This window comes from Odocoileus virginianus, chromosome 7 (genome assembly GCF_023699985.2).
Source record: "Odocoileus virginianus isolate 20LAN1187 ecotype Illinois chromosome 7, Ovbor_1.2, whole genome shotgun sequence".
Classification (NCBI taxonomy): domain Eukaryota; kingdom Metazoa; phylum Chordata; class Mammalia; order Artiodactyla; family Cervidae; genus Odocoileus; species Odocoileus virginianus.
The window spans coordinates 63,673,627-63,696,255 of record NC_069680.1 but is presented as its reverse complement, the minus strand read 5'-3'; the positions used below and the strand labels follow the sequence as shown (position 1 = coordinate 63,696,255).

At 38.4% G+C, this 22,629-nt stretch overlaps 2 protein-coding genes across 7 annotated transcripts in view; one reads left to right on the top strand and one right to left on the bottom strand.

The window, feature by feature from the left end:
* Window positions 1-1,608, bottom strand: part of ADK (adenosine kinase) — a 533,995-nt gene extending 532,387 nt beyond the window's left edge. For both annotated transcript variants that reach the window (XM_070470873.1, XM_070470876.1), the window contains exon 1: window positions 1,500-1,608. In XM_070470873.1, the coding sequence (XP_070326974.1) occupies window positions 1,500-1,564 (65 nt within the window). In that variant the 5' untranslated portion in view covers window positions 1,565-1,608. The remainder of the gene's footprint in view (window positions 1-1,499) is intronic.
* Window positions 1,377-22,138, top strand: AP3M1 (adaptor related protein complex 3 subunit mu 1). 5 transcript variants are annotated; one of them, XM_020914461.2, is made up of 10 exons: window positions 1,377-1,488; window positions 1,765-2,081; window positions 10,346-10,621; window positions 11,323-11,494; window positions 14,620-14,757; window positions 16,238-16,323; window positions 17,019-17,152; window positions 18,005-18,212; window positions 19,529-19,673; window positions 20,127-22,138. In XM_020914461.2, exons 3-10 carry the CDS (start codon window positions 10,349-10,351, stop codon window positions 20,225-20,227), a joined length of 1,257 nt encoding a protein of 418 aa, XP_020770120.2. In that variant the 5' UTR covers window positions 1,377-1,488; window positions 1,765-2,081; window positions 10,346-10,348; the 3' UTR covers window positions 20,228-22,138. The 5 variants fall into 5 exon arrangements, with proteins under 5 accessions (XP_020770120.2, XP_020770122.2, XP_020770119.2 ...); XM_020914463.2 differs by lacking the exon at window positions 1,377-1,488 and adding an exon at window positions 2,262-2,534 and having other exon boundaries at window positions 1,708-2,081; XM_020914460.2 differs by lacking the exon at window positions 1,377-1,488 and having other exon boundaries at window positions 1,708-2,081.
* The last annotated feature ends 491 nt before the right edge of the window (window positions 22,139-22,629 follow it).

Genomic DNA, 22,629 nt, shown 5'->3' with positions numbered 1-22,629 from the left:
GTTCACAGAACCCAGGAGAACTGCTCTGCCAGTTTCTTGAAGTCTGAAGTTTTATGGTGATGGGATTAGTTTCCGGGTTGTCTTTGGCCAGTCCTTCTTATTCAGGGTCCTTCCTGGTGGAAGAGGCATTGCTTAGCCAAGATAGATGCCAGTAAGAAAGATTCTGGGAGATGGTTGGACACGTGGTGTCTCCTTTTGACCCTTCCCAAATTCATCTGGTTAATGGTGACTTGTTAATCTGTGTTCCTCACCGCCACCTCCTATGGTAAAATAACTCAAGTAAATGGTTACTACAGTGCTGGGCCAGGGTGGGCGGTTTCAGTCAATTTGCTTCTCCTAACAACTCAAATCCAGGTAGGTCTGACTCAAAAGCCTTTGCTTTTAGTCTGTAGTTTGAAAGCTTAAAATGGAAACAGAACATCCTGAGTCGTGGGTGAAAATTTTTTTTAAAAGTTTATTTTCTTTATATAAGGTAGGTACACTAACACTTTGGCCCTTTGAAGGTAATATAAATACATTAAAGGTACTGGCAGGGATTTCGACAGCATCCATTGAAAACAGCGTGAACAGACCACGGACTCCTAAGTTATCTTTTCAAACATGAAAGATTCGTTCTTTCAAAAGTGAAGAAGGGTCATGTTGGAAGAAACGAAATTTATATAATCAGGAGCGTCCCAATAGTTTTAAATCAGTTTTATATATGTAGCTTTATATAGAAAACCCACTGCCTTCCAAGGAGCATTTCAAAATCATCAAGAAATGTGCATACTCCACTTTATATTTATCAGGAATGAATATTTTAACCAGTAACCTTTTTTAAGTAAAAGTTGCAAAATCAAATCATATGTTAGGTGCAGAACTAATGCCAAAAGTGCAAAGAAAAATTAACCTTTCCTAACCATTTTGGGGCCATCCCCACGCCCCCGACCCCACTCCCGCAAAGCCTCGGAGGCGGGGTCTTGGTTCCCGGTGGAGGATTTGCAAAGGTACCAGCATTCAGATCCACCTAAGTACTAAAAGGAAAGTCAAAGCGCCCTTCCGCGCCCTTTACGAAAAATACCCAAGAATTCTGTCTTTGCCTCAGGGTAGGCCATTCGTTGGGCATTCTCCTTGTCATCCCCCAGGGAAGAGGAGGTGACCGTGACTGACTCGGCTCACTTCGGATCCCGTCCGATCCTCCCGGGTCGCACGGCCAAGCGGGGGCGGGCTCCCACGTGGCGCCCGCAGCCTGCCCAAAGCCTGCTCCGCGCCGCGGCCGGCGCTCTGATTGGTCAAGGGCCGCGGAGCGTCTCCGGAGCCTGCGGCGACTGGGCCAAACTGGGCAGACAACGGGCACAGGGTCGCAGCCAGGCGGGCAACTACCAGAGCTACCGGTCCCGTGCGTTGGCCGCATGCCGGGGGTTGAGGTTACCACCCAGCGCCTCGGTCGCGCAGCCCTAAGTGGCCCCTGGCTAGCGGCAGGCATTGTCGCCCTCCACCCTATGTCAGGTAGGGCTCACCTCAGCGCTGGAGGCGCCTCCACCTTCAGCTTTTTGGGCTTTGGCTCCTCCTCAGCCGCTGCCATCTTCGCGCTCCCACCTCACTTACGCTCCAGGGCTCGCCCCACCCCTTCGGCTCCCTCTCCCCGCCCCCTCATCGCATCACCGCCTCCTTGTCACCAAACCCCGCCCCCTTTTGGCTCCTCCCAGTTTGTGCCTCTCCCAGCCACAGTCTTTCGGCCCTACCTCTTGGCCTTTCCCATTGGCTAATACACAGCTCTTCCAGACCCCGCGAGCTCGACTCCAGGGACACCCCAGACTGGTTTAGGCTGCAGATGAGCGCCTGAGTCGAGAAGAGGTGAAAGCTCCCATTCTTCTAGACCTGGATGATTCAGAAGATGATATCCTAAAATTCGAAAGACGTCTTCTCATTCAGCGTCTTGCCGCTCGTTTACTCTTCCCAGTACCGTTGGTCATATTGATTCTGTTAGTCAGGCAATCTACTGGGCATCCCAACTGCAGGGTCCTCACGGCTTTCTCAGCTGTCTCAGCCTCGGTCCGGAGAGGACCCGCGTCTAATCACTGACGGGCCCAGGAGCCAGGGTGAGTGTGAGGGGCGGGGGAGAGGGGAGGTTGGTCTACGGACCGGGGACATCACGAAAGCTGGGAAGTAGACTGGCTTGCTAGAGCTCCGGCTTCCAGCCTGGGGTGTGGAAGCGCCTCTGGTGCTGTGGACCGGAGCCGCGACATCCTCCCGGCCTTCCGGTCTTTCTTGCCAGCTAGGCCGGAAGGGAACGGTGTACCTACAGCCCAGTGTTCTCAGGCCTCAAGCTCAAGAGGTTCAGGCTCATTGGGGTCGCTTGTCGTGCTTCGGCGGGGGAAAAAGGTTTTGCCACGCACGGAGAGCTGGAGTACGGACGACTCGGACCTCAACCCCAGGCTTCTGCTTTGGAGGACAAAATCCCTAACTGACGCGAGCGGGCGTCCTGTTAGAGGGTGGCACCTGGATGAGCCTCGGGGAGTACGGTGAGAAGGGTGTTGCAGTTCTTCAAAAGAGTAAGTAGGGATCTAAACTGAGGAGGTGACAGTGAGTATGGAAAGAATTATGAACGATGTGGTTGGTTGGATTTGGATTGAAGTTGGAGCTTGATTAAAAAGTTGATAGTGTAGTAGCAGTGTTAGTTGCTCAGTCCTGTCCGACTCTTTGCGACCTCACGGACTATGGGCCGCCAGTCTGCTCTGTCCATGGGATTTTCCAGGCAAGAAAAGCGGAGTGGATTGCTATTTCTTTATCCAGAGGATCTTCCTGACCCAGGAATCGAACCGTGGTCTACCTGCATTGTAGGATAACTCTTAACCATTTGAGCTACAGAGAAGGCTTGTTGATACTTGTTTCAAATTAGTAGTCTTCACATGAGAATGGTTGCCCAAGTGGCTCAGTGGTAAAGAATCTGCCTACCAATAGAGGAGACCTGGGTTCGGTCCCTGGGTCAGGAAGAAATGGCAAACCACCATTATTCTTGCTTGAGAAATCCCATGGACAGAGGAGCCTGGTGGGCTACAGTTCCATGAGGTCGCAAAAGAGTCGAACACGACTTAGCGACTAAACAACAACACAGGCGGAGGAGGAATTTTGTAGGACTTGGGATATATCCATTTTGAGACAGTAGTTTAGATGGAGATAAAAGGTTGGGGGGAAAAAAAAAACAGTCTGATAAGCAAACCAGAAAGAAACTTTCCAGGTGAGAACCAAAACAGGTGAAGTTTCATATAATTTGGTAAGAAGTATTTGTTTGGTGGACACTTAACAGTGACATGAAATGCTGCAAGGATCAAAGGAAGAAGTTGAAGTCTGAGAACAGGTTGTTGGAATTGATGATTAAGAAGTCATTGGGTCATTTGCAAGAACTGCTTTATTGAGAGGAGAGACTGCAAGTGTAGACTAATGCTTCTTCATGTGGAGCATGAAGAGAAAAATTGTTTGCAATCTCCCTAAAAGGTTTGGGGTTTGTTTGCTTTAGAGGATACAAAGCACTTTATGAGCAAGTAACTAATGTATAAGAGTAAAGATTCAAGAAAGAAGAAGTAACACCTTGGAAGAGAGGAGAGGGGATGGGATACGAATTACAGGTGAAAGGATTAATGTTGGAAAGTACAGAGGACACTTTCTTTTTTTTTTTTTTTTAATTTATTTTTATTAGTTGGAGGCTAATTACTTTACAATATTGTAGTGGTTTTTGCCATACATTGACATGAATCAGCCATGGATTTACATGTGTTCCCCATCCCGATCCCCCTCCCGCCTCCCTCCCCATCCCATCCCTCTGGGTCTTCCCAGTGCACCAGTCCTGAGCACTTGTCTCATGCATCCAACCTGGGCTGGTGGTCTGTTTCACCCTTGATAGTATACTTGTTTCAATGCTCTTCTCTCAGAACATCCCACCCTCACCTTCTCCCACAGAGTCTAAAAGTCTGTTCTGTACATCTGTGTCTCTTTTTCTGTTTTGCATATAGGGTTATCGTTACCATCTTTTTAAATTCCATATATATGCGTTAGTATACTGTATTGGTGTTTATCTTTCTGGCTTACTTCACTCTGTATAATGGGCTCCAGTTTCATCCATCTCATTAGAACTGATTCAAATGAATTCTTTTTAATGGCTGAGTAATAGAGGACACTTTCAATTGAACCATCGGAAAAGTAGAGGATTGAGATAGAGAAAAATTACTGGAATCCTAATATACCTTTAGTTGGTAAGCTCTCTTGGCAACAAGGTCAGCTTTTCTTACTGAATCTTAGGATTTTACAAGGTTTCTAAACAGTCAACATGTTGGAGTTCCCTGCAGACTAGATATATTTAAGTAGCTCAGTACTATTTTAATTCACACATAACAAAGGGTATTTGTAGAGAGAAGAAATTCACTTTCTCAACAAATGACCTCCTCTCCTTTTGCACAAAGAAAATAGAAGCCATCATCTTGCAACCAGGTATACAAATCTGCTTTCCTTCTGTTTAAAGAGGGAAAAGTGCCCCTTCTCCTTAGGAAAGACACATGCTTTCACCGAGTTTCCCAGTGCCATCCTCCCCTGCCTTCTCAGAGTCCTCTTCTTTTTTTTTTTTTTGAACTTATTCCCTCTCTCCTACATCATCAGCCTCCCTTCTACTCATATTTTTCCTTCAGCATTTAAAAATATCCTTCCTTAACTTTATGAACTATTCCCCTTTATTTTCCTGCCTTTTTGTCTCCTTCACAGCTATGGTTCTTGACTGTATCATCTACTCTCCTTATCTCTGTTTTTCCCACTTCTTGCTATGTCCTTCTCAGCCCACTGTCGTATATCTTCTTCCACCATTCCACTGAGCTACAATGAAACCTTTCACTGAGATCACCAATAGCCTCTAAATTGTACATTCTCATCAGGGACAAAATTTGCTACTTATGAGGAAAAAAAAAATCATACTTTTTATGTATAAAGCACAGATATTTATGGAACATAAAGAGGTGTACAGAAATATTCTGTGATTTTAATAATTTTATGGAGGAGGGGTATGAATGAATGGGGCTCTGAAAAGGCCTCTTCAGATGCAATGATGAATCGAAAGTTGAGGAAGACTGTAAAATAACAGATATTTTCAGTTTTTCTTATAGCTTGACCTCTTTGTGCCATTTAAAATGTTTACCACTCCATTGTTCTGGAAACACACTGACTGACATACTCTAGTTACTAAAAACTCTGCCCCCTTTTTTTTCTTATCCATCTTTAGCCACATTTTCTCACTCTTTCTGTAGGCCAACTTGACCCAACATTCTCAAATGTTGAAGTTCCTTCTATAGGTTCTCTTCTACTATACATGTTCTCTCTTTGCAGTTTTAGTCTCCTTTTGTTATAATTTCCATTAATAAAAAATCATAGTTACAGTCCTCACAAACCTATCTCCAGTTTGGCTTCCCTCTGAAGCACCAGACCTCTGTATACAGTGGTGTTTTGAGTATATCCATTGGGGTCAAATATATCCAGAATTGGGTCAGATTATGTAGAACCAGAGCTAAATTCCTCCTTTTCCCTCTCATGTCCCCATCTCTACCCCCAAAACTTTTCTCAACCTGTTTCTCTTACCTTTTCATTTGCTTCATCTGTATTGCCAGCACTCTAGTGTAGGCCACCACATAAGTCATCTGTCAGCTAATGTCACCATATTCAATTGCCCAACTATCCAGTTTCCATAGTGCAATCTTTCTTAAAACTTTAAATTGGATTGCATGAATCCCCTGCATAAAACCATTTAAAAAATGACTTTTTGCATTGCACTGGGAACAAAGTGAACCAATATCTGCTTTTCTCCATTTTTATCTCACCACCTCCATCCACCTTCTGAAGTTGCTAAATTTGTACTGGATTTCTTATCTTATGTTCTTTCTCACCTTGAAGCCTTGTGAATTTTTATAGCATATTGTATTTCCCCTGTTATCTGACTGTATTAAATTGTTTGCCTTCTTTGTTGAACTCTAATGCTTTGAGTTCAGAGACTCTGTTTTGTTCAACTTGTATCCCCATTGCTTAGTATAGAACACATACAAAACTTTGTTGAATGAACAATGGTCAAAATATTGGTTAAAAATCAGAATGACTAAAATATTTTCTGGTTTCATTCTCTCACCTTAGATATATGCCCTTCTGTGCCTCCATTCTGTTGTATACAGAAGGAATACATTTTCTTTTTTAGTCACTCTCTTCCAAGGGTATTTTGAATATTGTGATTGCACTGTTTGTGAATCATCAGGGTGCGTGTGTTCAACATTCAGTAAAGAGGGTGTATGAAATATTTAAGCTGCAATTGAAGCTCTGATGGAACTCCCTCTAAATACAGTTTCTTAAGTGTCTTTAATATAAGCTGGGAGAATTCTGTTTTCTGACTCTGAAGTCACTAGGAACAGAATGATAGTTGTGGTAGCTTTCCCAGAAAGTTTATTAAAATAATGGAAGAAGTAACTGTGGCTACTCAAAGGATAAGTAGCTAAAGAAACAACTTAATTTACACAGCTGCATGTAGTATTTGTTTTTTTCACTAGGCCCTTGGTCTTAATATGGATAGAAGAAATAAGCTGTCTTTCCCTATAATAGAAGGTTAAGATAGGTTTTCAAGCTGCTCACTGTTGAAAGCTGCAAGAACTATGCTTTCATCTCAGCCCTAAGGACAACAGCGGTAAATCCAGATGGTGGTTTGACTTACTCTGTTCTTCTGAGACCTGAACTATGCCAGTAGAAACAACTTTGGTGGAAACTTTTCCTGGGAAGAATTTTTCACCAGCTTAAGATGACAAGTAGGAATCTGGCCCTTCAAATAAAGAAACTACGAAGTCACTTCTTCAAGAACAAGCAGCTTTTTTAGGGTATATTGTGGCAGTAAAGTACCAAAGATCAATGCAAACTATACTGTCTTTAGGATAAACAGGTGAAGATAACTATGTCAGCTCTCTCAAACATAATTTCTGCTCTATGTAATTTATTAGAATACATTTGGCTTCTAACTAAACAAGAAACGTATCCTTCAACTCATTCTCTTAAATTTTAAGTTCAAACAGCACATTTGCTGCGCAGTCCAATATGATAATCATTAGCTCTGTGTAGTTATTTAAATCTAATTAAAATTAAAAGTTCAGTATATCAGTTGCATTAGCCACATTTCAAGTGTTCACATGTGACTAGTAGCTCTATATTGGACAGCAGAGATAGAGGACATGGCCATCATTACAGAAAGTATTACTGGACACTACTGTATTAGAGTGTGTTCATGATAATTAGCTCGTAAGAGGCAAGTAAGAACAGGAGCTCAAAACTCAACTGGATGTCGGTTTGAATCCTAGCTCTGATACTTATTGTATGACCTTAGATAGTTGACTTATCATTTCCAGACATTCTTGTCTAATCTGCAAAATGGAGATAAGTATTTATAGCATTGATTGTGAGGATTAAAGAAGATAGTGTAAGTAAAGTGCCTAGGATAGTGCCTGGCCCACAGTAAGTATTCAGTTTTAGATATTATTAATTCATTTATCTTTAATGAATAAAACACTTTGAAGCTGAAAATTAGTTATTGCGAAAGATGCTATATTCCATAGGTGGCTCACCTGAAGTGTTCAAATCTGGGTCTCATTGAGTTGATTACAAAAGTTCCACTTTAATCCGTATTTTATATTTCAGATGAAAATTTTATTCCACAAAAGGTACCATAATGCAACTTTAGTCACAGATCTTATTTCTGGATACCCCTGTTCCTTTTTTTTTTTTTTAACGTATCAGAGAGCAGAGGTAATAGTTAAAAGCAGGTTCTGAATAGCAAGTCTCTGTATTCCAGTGGCGCTATTTTAACACTTAAATGGAAACTGACACAAAGCAAACTTATTAAACAAGGCATCAGACTAGATAAAGTGGGAAAATTTAGCAGGTTCCATATATTTACCTGGAAATGGCTACCCACTCCAGTATTCTTGCCTGGGAAACCCCATGGATAGAGGAGACTGACAGGCTATAGTCCATTAGGTCACCAAGAGTCAGGCATGACTGGGTGACTGAGTATGGGTATTAATCTGGAAAAATTTAGTAGGTCCAAAGCCTTAGCTGTCAGGGTTTATTGCTGCCAACTCAATCAAGGTTGATTACTTGTCTAAGTAGAGATGCCTTTGAACAAAGAAACATTTTCTCTTTCCAATAAACAGGAAGCCTAAACTATTAACAGCACCCATATTTATTAATACAATAATTACTAAAGCACATCTTATAAATTAGCATTATTTAAATTAACAACTATTGAACCTGCACCAAATGGGAAGAGGAAATCATCAGATAGTCTTTAAATGTCAACAGCTTTCATTAAGTAAATGGCTTCCTCTGAAAAGAACTGGTCACGTTGTCATCATTTTCCCTGTCAATAGAATTGAATTCATTCTGGAAACTCTTCCTTTCCGCTTTGCAGTTTGTCTTCATGCTTAGAAACTATATTAATAGATTTTACATTCTTTCTCCTTAGGCTACATTTATCATTCAGCATTGTAATTTTGAATGTATGAACCTCTAGACTAAGTTACTGATACTGATATTATTCATATAAAAGAACGGAGCAAGTTAACGTAATTAGATATTTGTCCACTGTCTCCCACATTACAAGGACAATAAACTCTTTATTTGAAGTATAACTAACACTCAGAAAAGTATTCAAGCTGTTAACATAAAACCCAATAAATTAATACAGAATGAACACAACTTGTAACCATCAGCTAGATCAAGAAATAAAACCTTACCAGTACCTTAGAAGACCAACCCTATGCCTCACTTAAGTCACCACCCCCATTCTCCTTCATAATAGAAACCATTTGATTTCTCTTAACTATAGATTAGTTTTGTCTGTTCTAGAACTTAATATAAATAGAATCATACTGCATGTATCCTTTTGTGTCTGGCTTTGTTCAGTATTGTAAGATTTGTCCATATTTGTTTCATGTAGCAATAGTTCATTCATTTTCATTGCTGTTTCATTTTAATATATTAGTTTATTTTCCCACTTACTATTAATAACTAGTAATAGTTTTCACTACTACAGCATATTTTTATGCATATTTTTTGTGTACATTTATATATATTTCTGTTAATCCACCTGGGGGTAGATTCATGTGTTGCAGAGTATTAAAGAATACTTTCTGTTAATTGATATAATAATTTAAATTAAAACTTACCTTTTTTATACTAAAAACTAAACTGCACAGTATTCTAAAAATGTGAAGTTTAGTAGTTTCTAGTATAGTCACAAAGTTGTGCAACCATCATTTCTAATTCCAGAAGATTTTTATCACCTCAAAAAGAAATGCAAAACCAGTAGTTCCCCATTCTTCTCCCTCTACCTAGCCCCTGGCAACCACTAATCTACTTTCTGTCTCTGTATAGATTTGCCTGTTCTAGACATTTCATACAAATGGAATCATACAATCTATGATCTTTTGTATCTGGTTAGCATAATGTTTAAAGATCCATTCTGTTTTTGCATGTACTGATACTTCACTCTTTTTTATGGCTAAATAATATTTTATTTTGGATATTTATCAGTATTATTTGTCCATTAATTGGTTAATGAATCCATTCACCAATTGATATACGTTTGAATTATATCCACTCTTTGGCTGTTATAAATAATGTTGCTACAACCATTTGTGTACAAGTTTTTGTATGGACATATGTTTCCAGTTCTCTTGAGTATAAAGGAATAGAATTGTAGGGTCATTTGGTAACTCTGTCTTTAACTTTTTGAAGAACTCAACACTCTTTTCGCATATAGCTGTGGTGTTTCATTTTCTTGCTTAATTGTCATGGCTAGATCCTCCAGTACCATGTAGAAAAGAAGTAGTGAAAATGGAGTATTGTTTGTTCTTTATATTAAGGGAAAGCTTTTGGTCTTTAAGCATTAAATGGTAGCTATAGGATTTTCACAGATGCTCATTATCAGGCTGAGGAAGTTTCTTTCTGTTGCTAGTTTGACTGTTTTTATCACAAAGGTGGTTGTATTTTGTCAAATTATATTCTGCACCTGTTGAAATAATTGTGTTTTTGTCTTTTATGAGAATTGAATATTGACTGATTTTCATATGTTAAACCAACCTTGCATTATTGAATAAATCCCACTTGGTCAGGATTATAATCTTTGTTATGTGTTACTAGATTCAGTTTGCTAGTATTTTATTGAAAATTTTTACATCTGTCTACAGATGTTGGTCTGTAGTTTCTTGTATTGCCTTTGTCTGGTTTTGGTGTCCAGATAATACAAGGATACTTTTCTTTGATATATACTAAATTTAAACGTTTTTTTGTCCCACAGAAAATGATCCACAGTCTATTTCTCATAAACTGTTCCGGTGACATATTTCTAGAGAAGCACTGGAAGAGCGTCGTGAGCCAGTCTGTCTGTGATTATTTTTTTGAAGCTCAAGAGAAAGCTGCTGATGTTGAAAATGTACCACCTGTTATTTCAACACCTCACCACTACCTCATCAGTATCTACCGGGATAAGCTCTTCTTTGTCTCTGTCATACAGACTGAAGTACCACCTCTGTTTGTAATTGAGTTCCTACATCGAGTTGCTGACACTTTTCAGGTTGGTTATTCATCAAGTCTTTTGAATTTGGATTATTCAAGTTAGTTGGAGGTGGGACATAATTATATTGTTTAATTTTGATGTACAGTCTATTTCCCTGTCTCTCTGTCCCTCTTCTTTCCAACTAAGCATAAGTTCATAAAACGTAAATCTTTTTAATAGGGCATACAAGTAGTACATATGGCTGCTCCTTTTTTATGAGAACAGAACAATCTCATGGTCATAGAAACTGTATTTTTTTTTAATGTATTATAAATTATGTCATCAGGAAATAATAGTGCCCTCCACATGCAGTTCTTTGAATGGCACCAGTTTTTATAGGTTATGAAATCTTCCATTACTTACATTTTATTTTTTTTCTTGTCTTGCTTAATGTTCCAGTAGTTTAAAACTGATCTGTGTTTTTTGGAGTACCTAATCAGGGAAAATGAAGTTTATAGTTCATATTCTGTTTTGACATTTCAGTGTACTTTCTGGCATAATTTGTAGTAGGAATTCAGTTCAATCTAAAAATATTAAGAAAATATTGAGAAATAGTATATAGAATTATAGAGGGCTTTTTTCCCTCTGGTTTACATATTTTCAACATATTAAACAGTGAATTATGCTACTGTAAATATACCCTTTATAACAGAATAAAAAATATCTAGCAAACCTTTCTTCATGCCTTCCATTGTGCAATACTATGTATATTTTATTAGGACTACTTTGGTGAATGTTCAGAGGCTGCAATTAAGGATAATGTGGTCATAGTATATGAGCTCTTGGAAGAAATGTTGGACAATGGATTTCCACTGGCTACTGAATCTAACATCTTGAAAGAATTAATTAAACCACCAACAATTCTACGTTCTGTCGTCAACTCTATTACAGGTAAGGTAAAACAGTCTATTAGGAACTGAGTCTTTAAAACTTCATAAACAGTTCATTTTTGCTTGTGATCTGGCAGATTATTAAGGTAGTCCATTTTGGCCAGAACTGTAGTTAGTAGTAATGTTAAAATGGATATATCAATATATTTCTTTTCATGAAAAGAGCCTATATCTTAAATGATAGAGTTTTTGGTTGTTACTCTTTTGTTATAAGTTTTGCTTCAAGACTGCAGCAATATTATTGCTATTGTTTAGCATGGAATAGTAACACTGAATAAATTATCCCAGTTAACCATAAGCCAGTGTAGTGACTGCTGTTAACTATTGTAGTAATCACTTTGTAACATATATATATATATATATCAAATAATTATGTTGTATACCTTAAACTAATACAATGTTATACGTCAATTATATCTCAGTAAAGCTGGAGAAAGAACAAAAAATAACATTTAAAAAGTAGCATTTTAAAACTGGCATTACCCTGTGTCAGTCGCTAAGTAGCATCCAACTCTTTGCAACCTGTAAGACTGTAGCCTTCTCCTCAGTCCATGGGATTTACCAAGCAAGAATAGTGGAGTGGGTTGCCATTTCCTTCTCCAGGAGATCTTCCCGACCCAGGAAATGAACCCATGTCTCCTGCCTGCATCTCCTGCATTAGCAGGCGAATTCTTTACCGCTGCATATTGCACAATTACTAGAGTACAGAAAGTTTAAGACTCTGTACCATAGAGTATATGTTACCTCCTTCAAGTCTTTATTTTATACATATAAAAGATGTATTAAAGAGAGAAAATTAGTGTGTTTGTGAGATTTCATGCATTATGGGCCTTGTACTTGTGTTGCAAACTTCTAATTTTGCTTTAATTCTTAAGTATAGCTAGAAATTAGAGCTATTCAGATGACAAATCTCTTTTGAAAGTATCAAAGTCTTCTAGAGAAAAATTTCTATGAACTGTTATATGCCAGTATATATAAGAAAGTGATCTTTCCGTTATTCATCCTCATCCTCAAGAATAAGTGTCGGGAGAAATTTAAGGAAAGATAAGACGAGTTTCTTTGCTCCTAAAATGTAAACTCTGAATGAGAAACTGAGGGGAGAAAATTAAAACATATAAATAACAGTGTAAGATTCTGAAAAACAGTTCCATAACTTTATAGACAGTGTAGTGACATTAGAGGGTACACATCTTGTGCTATTAAATGAAAGAAAAGAGGGGGTGTGGAATACCTTGGTGGGCCAGTGATTGAGGCTTGGTGCTTTCACTGCTGGGACCTGGATTCATTCCCTGGTTGGAGACCTATGCAGTTATGCAGCACTGCCAAGAAAGAAAAAAAAAAGCACACAACCATAACAAGTTGCCCATGATTATAAATAAATATCCCCACAAAAAAAATTCTTAAGTTTATAATACACAGTAAACATCAAGAGAGTGATTCAGTGGGTGAAGTAATCTCTCTTGAACTGTAGTAGGTGGGCCTAGGGCAGGGACCTGGAGAATCAAAAAAGAATTTAGGAAGGGAGGGAGGAATAAGAACGTTCTTCATTGATGGAACCATATGAGAAAAAAACACACGGTGGAAAAATCTTGAATTGTGTTAACCTGTTTAATAGAAGCAGAGCTGTTTTTCAGTTGAATCATGAGATAAAAAGTTAAGTTGAGGAAGTCCTTGAATACGAGGCTAAATATTTAGTTTTTAATCATAAAACCAGTGGGATAGTATTTCAAGGTTTTGAAAAGGAAGATTAAAGCAGTGTTTTTTAGAAAATTCTGGAAAGCAGCAGGGTTGGAGACAGGATCATCAATCATAATCACACTACAAAGTTGTATGTGTGATTGAACTACAACAACCAAACATGGGCTTGAACTGCGAGAGTCCACTTAAATCCAGATTTTTTTCAATAAATACATGTTATAGTACTACATAGTCCACGCATTTGGTTGAATCTGTTAGTGCAGAACCACATTTTGAGAAGGCCAACTATAAAATCATATATGGATTTTCATCTGCCATAGGAATCGGCACCCCTAAATCCTGTGTTATTCAAGGGTCAACTATCTATTTTAAAGTGAAATCAGAAAGAAAGCAAAATTATCAAAATAGAAGAAAAGTAATAGATGCAACCTGCTCTGAGGGAGGTGTGTGTTTGTGTGTATGTGTGTGTGTGTGTGGGTATGGGTGTGTGTTAGTCACTCAGTCATGTCTGACTCTGCAACCCATGGACTAACCCACCAGGCCCCAAGGCTCTTCTGTCCCTGGAATTTTCTAGGCAAGAACACTGGAGTGAGTTGCCATTACCTTCTCCAAAGGGGAATGTTTGAAGAAATATATATACCAAAATGTTAATAGTAGCTATATTTCTGTAATAGGAAGATAGATTTTAGCTACTTTTCTTAATTTTTCACATGTCGTTGTTGTTAAACATGTACTACTTTGAATTGGAAATGTAAATTAACCAGAATGTTAAAGTGTCACAGCTCAAGGGTATATGTTTTGGACAACCAGACTTATTTTAAGACATATTCAGTTTACCAGGAGATTAGCCAGATTTTGTATATTTTCCGTATCACATATGGGTATGCCATATGGATGTGCTGACCTTAAAATGTTAAAAGGCCAGAGTATGTTCTTCATCCAGTTATTCCACATCCAGTTACTCTCCACATGAGAGACCTGTTTGGCAACATCTCATGTATAATTTAAGCTGAACACCAAATGGCCTACTTATCACTCTGTATTCGCAGTGCAAACATTTAATCAGCAAAGGGTTTTGAAACATCTAGCCTGTTTTCATTAGTGGCAGCAGGAGGAGATTCTGTTGTTAAGCCACTGGAATTAGGTTAGGTTACTGTAACACACAGGAAGCAAAAGATAAGTAAATGAATTTAACCTGGTTTGGCAGACAAACACAGGACCATGTGGCCTATTTCTGTCTTCTAGAAATTTGATCATGTTGGTATGGATATGTCTCTGACTATTCTGCAAACCATTACAACTTCAGTGGAGCAAAACCCAAACAGTGAAGAAGCAGCTAACCTATTTGAGGTGTTTTTTTTTCTGCTAATAGCTTTTCTGGTGACCATTTTATATGTTAGTTTTGCTTTCTATTTTTCTGATTTCTAGGCAGTAGTAATGTTGGGGACACACTCCCCACTGGGCAGCTGTCCAACATTCCATGGCGCCGTGCAGGGGTAAAGTACACAAACAATGAAGCCTATTTTGATGTTGTTGAAGAAATTGATGCAATTATAGATAAATCAGGTAATTGTGTGCATATTGTCTTACCGGGGAAAAACCATCCGGGTGACATAAGCTGAATAGAAAACTGATATCCCTTGGCAGTATCATTTACCAGAAAGGCATTCATTTTCAAATCTGTTTATTTTGCCCAGAGGTTACATACAATTTTCATAACCACTAGTTGAGAAATGCCAAATGTTTATAAATCAGATCTTATGCCACCTTACTTTAAGCCAGTTATCATGTATTCATTTATCTTGCCATTTATCCAGCCTAATATGTAATGTATATCTACTATGCACCATACTTTGTACAACCACTTTATGTGCAGTCCTTCTAGTAAAGACCCCAGACTGAAGAACAGTACTGTATTAGAATCCTAATATTTTACTAAAAATAGCTAGTCCAACTCTCACATGTTATATATGGGGAAACTGAGACTTAGAAGAGTTAAATAATCTGTTAATAATCTGTCACACAGCTAGTTGGTATGTGAAAATGACTTATTATGAATTACAGACACTATCTCTACAGTGAGTTTCATTTTTATTATAAAAATTCCATTGTATGGAATAGTTGCTGTACTGTTAAAGAATAATGGTTCCTACTTCTTAAAAGTTAATAGGTATCTTAGTCCAATTCATTAGAAACTTGGCTAATTTTATTTAAACTATTTGAACTTCAAAAATAAATGGTCAAGCCAACATTATTTACAGTTGCCAAGATATGGAAGCAGCTTAAGTGTTCATCAACCGATAAATGGATAAAGAAGATGTGTATATATACACAATGGAAAATTACGCAGCATAAAAAAGAATGAAATTTTGCCATTTGCCCAACATGGATGGACTTGAAGGACATTATACTAAATGAAACAAACCAGATACAGAAAGATAAATACTATATATCACTTATATGTGGAATCTAAAAAAAATACAACAAACTAATGAATTTTTTTAAAAAAAAGCAGACTCACAGATACAGAGAACAAATTAGTGTTTACCAATGTGGAGTGGGGCAATAAAGGGGTGGGAGAATGGGAGGTACAATCATTGGGGGGTAAGATAGGCTCACAAGTATACTGTAAAACACAGGGAATATAGCCAATGTTTTGTAATAACTGTAAATGGAAAGTAACCTTTTAAAACTGAATAATTTTTTTTTTATTTTTAAAAATCACTGGGAAAAAAAGTATGTTAACTTCACATCCAGCAGTCTTACAAGACTAACTCTATAAAGATAAGGATGGGTTTGATTTTCCTTAAAATCATCATATTCGAACCAGAGATAGGAACAGGCCATGGCACTCAGTAAAGAAGTTGTCTGAACTGGTGTAATGGATCCTCTGTCCACTAACCTTTTAATAGATGTGCAAAGCTTCAGTATGTCTGACACCTGGGAGATATCTCCATTACTTCAGATATAGTGATAGCTCTAGTAAAGTGGAGCTATTTTACTAGAATACGTGCATATTCCAATGATACTTTTACTATTCCTTTAGGATCTACAGTCTTTGCAGAAATTCAGGGGGTCATTGATGCTTGCATTAAGCTCTCTGGAATGCCTGACCTTTCCCTTTCTTTCATGGTAAGTTTTGTTCTGTTTTGTAACTCCTTCGTGCCCAATACATATGAAGTACTAAATGAAATGATAAATACTGATACATGTTTTAGATTGTAGTGGATTATATAAGAAACATTCCTAGCACAGCTTACAAAGACAGTAGCTTACATGATGAGCACTGCCTTTATGGATATGCTGCAGAGAGGGCTTTGCCTCTAAGTATGTTAGAAGTAACTTAAATGGCTGGCTGGCTTCTGCAAATCTGTGGTGCTGCTTTTACTGAATTGTTATATGCTTTGTTGATATGAAAGGGCATTGATCTTTTCATCATTTTAGATTCAGCATGCTACGCTCCTGAGAACTACTAAAAGAACTGAGCTCTGATGCTATCTCTGCCTCTAACTTGTCCTGACCTTGAACTTTCTTTGAACTTCAGTTTTTTTCATCTATGAAGTGGAAATGAAACCACTCACATTTTCTACCTCATGGGAATTACTGGAATTGAATTATTGAAATTCAAATAATAATGTATATAAACTATTTGTACACTTGAATTCATTGTAAAACGATAAGACTGTGTTGATATGGTCATGATGATAAACTTACATGACTGCTTTATCTTAAGAAAGCATATTTCTCAGATCTCATAATATATCTGACTAGAGTTGCCATATTCATTATACTTTACAAATATGGTTGTCTTCTCTTTTCCCTGGCAGAATCCAAGGCTTCTAGATGATGTCAGCTTCCACCCCTGCATTCGGTTCAAGCGTTGGGAATCTGAAAGAGTTTTGTCATTTATTCCTCCAGATGGAAACTTCCGACTCATATCATACCGTGTCAGCTCACAAAAGTATGTTGTTGCATCTATCATAATCTCCTGTCATCTATCAGGGTGCTGTGTAGAACTCACTTTTTCCTTGTTTCATTCTAACAGTTGGTTACTTGAATTCATCATTGCTCCCTTTAGCCATTGCTCACCAGGAGACTCAGAACAAACTGGTGAAAATACGTGTCTAAAATATAATTAGTATACTTTGAATCTTAAGAGTATAGAGTAATAGTAAATATACACCTGAGAAGCAAGCATTTAGGACCATGCATAACCTGGATGAAACCATGAACCCATGCCATAATTTTACTATGATCTGTGGACATCATGGCTGATAGAAGGAGACAGACTTACCTGTAGCTCTCCAGGACATCCCTCAACTAACTGGCTTGAAGTCACTCTTCTCTGCATTGAGGTTTAAATGAATAATGTAGCATCATGGGTTGTAGCTGGTTCGTCCCTTGAAAACATCAGAAAGTATTTGGACAACATCAAAACAGAACTTAAAAGCAGAGGAATTTTTTCTTGGCTCTTACCACAGAGAAACTGATATATTTAGTTTGTGTAATTCTAAATTAGCTTTCTCTGGGATCTTAATTCATTTCTTAAACCAGGACTGTTTGTGCCAGTTGTTGATGCTATAATTAACCTTTAGGTTTATATCTTGATTTGTATACTTACTGCTCAGAAATTGTATAATTTCTAGCACAGTGGTTCCACAACACTGTGCTGTACTCAACTGCCCTGGTTCAGATACTGAACCTGTAGTTCTGCGGGTATTGAATATTCTATACTGAGGTTTTCATGCCACCTCTAGAGCTCACACTATTAATTGTATGTTTTTTGTGGTTGTGTCTTTCTTTCTCTTTTTAGTCTAGTGGCAATACCAGTATATGTGAAACATAGCATCAGTTTTAAGGAGAACAGTTCTTGTGGTAGATTTGATATTACAATTGGACCAAAGCAGAATATGGGGAAAACTATTGAAGGAATCACAGTGACAGTTCACATGCCAAAAGTTGTGTTGAATATGAACCTGACACCAACCCAAGGCAGCTATACATTTGATCCAGTTACCAAGGTACAGCCACCTAAAATCAAGAGTGAGCAAGTGTTTCTGCAATCCTTATTTTGTGATTTGGGGACATGGGAGGACAGAGGGAAGGGTCTAATATCTTGGTTGAAATTAAAGCTCTAACAACCTAGAATACAGACTGTGCTGTGCTCTGCCACAGGAGAGAATCCTGCATCTGCTGCTAAGTCGATGAACAGAAAAGTGAGATTCATTCCTTCTTCCTTCAGAGTCTGCCTTTTCTTATCCATTGATAATCCAGAGGTTCACTCACTCTTCAATGAGGAAGATGTAAAAACTTTTTAAAAAGAGAAAAGCATTATGTGCATATAATAATCTATTAATGGTTAATAAATATTACAACATATTAATTGTTAAGAAATTAAGACCTTTCTCTTCCTTTTTAATTTAAAAGCATTATTTCATACTCTTCCTCAGAGGATGATGACTAGGAAAGTTGCCTTCTTATCCTCCATATATTTGCCTCTAGCAGAGGGATTTCAGAGAAACTGTAAAAGATAATTTTTCTCTCTGCTTCCTGCTTGGGTAAAAAAATATGGTTCTTTTCCTCAGTAGAGTCATTGAGCTGCATAGTAAATGGAAATCTTTTTTCATTTAACTATAAAATCACTGAATGTTAAAGATCATCTAATCTAGTCCTAAGGAGTCAAAGAATCTCCCCAGAGACCACACAGGGCTGAGAAATTAAGCAGGAGCTCTAGATCCCTAGCCTTCACCCCAGCTTCAACCGTAACAGCTTGACTTTCTCATCTGTTACTGAGCTTCCTCACTAAGTATTTCATTTGAACAAAGGGCTCCATCACTAAAAGTTTAAAAGCACCGATTTAGGCCCATCTTCTCATTTTACAGAAAACTAAACTTAAGCCCAGAGAGAAACAGTAAAGATGGCATAGTCAAAAGGATATTTGATACCAGATAGCCTTAGGTTCAAATCCCAACCTTTCCTCTAACTAACCATGTGACCTTCAGCAAGTCATCTGACTCCAGCTTTAGTTTAAGCTTAGACAGAATTTCACATCACAGGCTCCTGAGACGGTGTGTGAATAGTGCTGAGCACAGTATTATATCCCAAAGTAGATGCTCAGTAAATGCATCTACTTCTTTTTTCACTCTCCATTCAGAGTCACAGAGCTAACTAGTGGTAAAACTCAGTGGAAATCCCAGGTCTCTTATTCCAAGACACTGTGCTTTATTTTGTACAGAAGTTTATGGTATCTTTGAACCTTATCTTTGAACATTTGTCTTTAATAAATAGTTCAAAAAAATAAATAGTTCAGAATGTTTTTTGTTTTTTTCTTTTTAAGGTACTAACGTGGGATGTGGGGAAAATCACTCCACAAAAGCTCCCCAGTCTTAAAGGACTGGTAAATTTACAGTCTGGGGCACCCAAACCAGAAGAGAATCCAAGCCTCAACATACAGTTCAAGATCCAACAGCTTGCTATTTCAGGTAAGGAGAAATCTGACGTGTATAAGGGTAACTGAGTTTTGCTGAGGTCAGCTGCTAGGAGCTTAGAAGAGTAACTGACATGCCATCTCTACAAAGAGCAACAACTCCAGTATGCCTCTCACTCTCCTTGATTTTTGAGAGTGATTTTGGAGAGCACCTTATTTCACATAGCTTCCCTTCACCCCTACCCTCATTCAGGCACAAAGAAAGAAATCATTTATACTCAAAGAAATGGACTTTGCTTGTCCATATGGGAATCTGAACTAAAATCATACGCTTCTAGTACTTGAATCTGTGAATGCTAGAAGGAACATTGCTTCCAGATCTTGAAACAGACACTGGCTAATGTCAGATTTACTGTATAGTAAACTCTGTTTCTTAAGCAAATATTGTATTAGTTGGTGTGACAAAGATTGTAATTTGTTCCTTTGCTTACGTGTTCTTTTGACACAGGCTTAAAAGTAAACCGCTTGGACATGTACGGGGAGAAATATAAGCCATTTAAAGGAGTCAAATACATCACAAAAGCTGGAAAGTTCCAAGTGAGGACATGAGAAGAGGCCAGAATTCCTGAAGATTTATTTGTTTTCCAGGTGTCATCACAATGTATTACTATTAGGTACCAATTGGGTGGGAATACATATTCTAGTTAAAGCATTTGTGTCAAGCCACACACCGCTAACAAAGTTGCTTACTTATTGATGTAGGGTTCTTAAGGAACTTTAAGCTAAGGAAACTTCTGAATGACTTAGCTTATTTGTACCTTGTCACTTAGGAAAATTTTAGAGGTGATTTCCTCCATAGGAAGGCACCAGCTAGAGGCTGCACATTTTAACAGTCAAGGCAGAAGTCTCCAGTGATAACCTCTCCCCTGAAACAAGTGAACCGGTCTCAGCCAGCAGACACTGTCTTAGTCTGTAATGTGATGTATCAAGTGGAGCCAAATGTCACACTTGATCTTAGCCATCCCCAATCATCTGTCCCAACAGAGGAATAACTCCTCCCACCCAAGAAGTTTACAAAAAACTGCCTCTTCAAGTGTTTGCCTTATTCAGCTTTTCACTTGTGCCATTAAGCAAGCACTGTAGCAAAAGCCACCCCACACGGCCCTGGCAGGGAGCATTGCTGCTCCGTGCCCCATTCTCACTGTACTTGGTATTGTATTTTTTATAAATAAGATTTTTATGTAAAGCTGACTTTGATTTATGGGGACCTTGCTGCAGTAAGTACAACCTACGTTTTGTGCCATTTCATCTGTTAGGACAGTAAAAGTCATTTGCATCAAAGGGGTGAATGCTTTAAGGTAATAAAAGGGGACACTACTTCTGCTTTTAGGAAGTTATTGCAAGCACAAGCATTTGAGATTTTGAGGAAACTAACGTAGTAAAAGAGAAACTTAAGTGAAACTTTGCCGTCTTCATGTTTTATAAAGCTTGTCCAATACCACTTGAACCAATTAGCCTAAAGCCCTCATGCTCTAGTTCAGCTGAAGGAAGAAAATGTGCCTGCCTCAATACTGTCAGATTTTTTTTTTAATCTTTTCTTTTTTTCTTCCTGTTCTTAACAGTTTCAATTTGCCTACATTCTTTGCTTTGAGGGGGGCTCCCTTTACATAGTCTGTGCTACCCAAGGCTACAGTCAAGGTTCCTCTCTGAAACTATTGTTGAAACTGTCACTGGAGTACTTAAATATCTCTACTCTACTGACCAAGTAGGTGAAAGTACACATATAAGTACATATATAATAAGGCAGAAACAAAATCCTCAGTAACATTGATAAACCTGGATTGATCTTTATGGTTGGCAAGTCAGCCCACAGTTATCATTTAACTTGGCTGACTGAGAAGTCCTTGCCCACTTATTTTGGTTCATTAGACATGAAGAATAGAGAAAGTTAAGATCTAAGTGCTTGTTCTTGCTATTAGTTTTCTCCTTGTAACTTCATTTTGTTCTTCTCAACTTATAATTCCCTTTCCCTTATGCTAACAGTAGCCCTTACACTCACCCATTCTCCTGTCAAGGGCTGGTGGTTGGTGCTGGTCCAGGGAGCCCACTGCACAGCATCATTCTTTCTTTGCCTGCCTGTGGCACCAAGCCTGCCTTTCATCTAATAGGAAAGATCACGTTTTGCAATTTCTAGGACAACCAGTATCAGCTTGGCAGCTAAAATTAAGATGTTGCCAAATGTTTATTCCCTTTGCATAAGGTTGGTTACCCAGTTCAGTTGCTTTTCATTTTAATGTCTTCCTTTTCAGAGTTCATACCTCAAAAGAGCGATCAATACATATGCTTTTCTTTCTGCAGAATCCCTCATCTCAACCACCCATATATGGACTAATTTTCTTTCTCTGCTACCCTCCCATATCCCAGCAGATTGTATGCCAAGAGTCCCTTTCCTCTAGTAACTTCTGCTAAAACTTCCAAGGAGACTGTTTCCTTTTACAATTAAATTATTGTATTTATTAATTTGACGGAATCCAGTAAGTCCTTTCTCCAGCTCTGGCTACACTGTCAATAAAAAGATGAAAGCAACAAGTTGATTTTTTTAGCTTGACTGTTAATTGAGCATTCTCAGATGGACATGCCTCAAGTGTTCGAGCAGGCTGAAAATGAGTCGCTCAGTTGTGTCCGACTCTTTGCAACCCCATGGTATACAGTCTGTGGAATTCTCCAGGCCAGAATACTGGAATGGGTAGCCTTTCCCTTCTCCAGGGGATCTTCCCAACCCAGGGATCGAACCCAGGTCTCCCACATTGCAGGCAGATTCTTTACCAGCTGAGCCATGATCCCGTTTTACTCGGCATCATCACACAAGGTGTGAAGGTTGCAGCAAAACACTTCCAAATGCTCCTCTCTTAACTGATTATGTTAATAGCCCTGTATCTAAGATTTACCCTTCTAGCCACAGACTGAACAAGGAGTGATCAGAGCTCCTGTCCCTACCACCACCTGCTTAT

Coding starts and splice junctions, on each gene's coding strand:
- AP3M1 (XM_020914461.2), top strand. CDS start 10,349: ATGATCCACAGTCTATTTCTCATAAACTGTTCCGGTGACATATTTCTA. Junction 16,324..17,018: donor ACCTTTCCCTTTCTTTCATG/GTAAGTTTTGTT, acceptor TTTCCCTGGCAG/AATCCAAGGCTTCTAGATGA. Junction 18,213..19,528: donor CATTTGATCCAGTTACCAAG/GTACAGCCACCT, acceptor TTTCTTTTTAAG/GTACTAACGTGGGATGTGGG.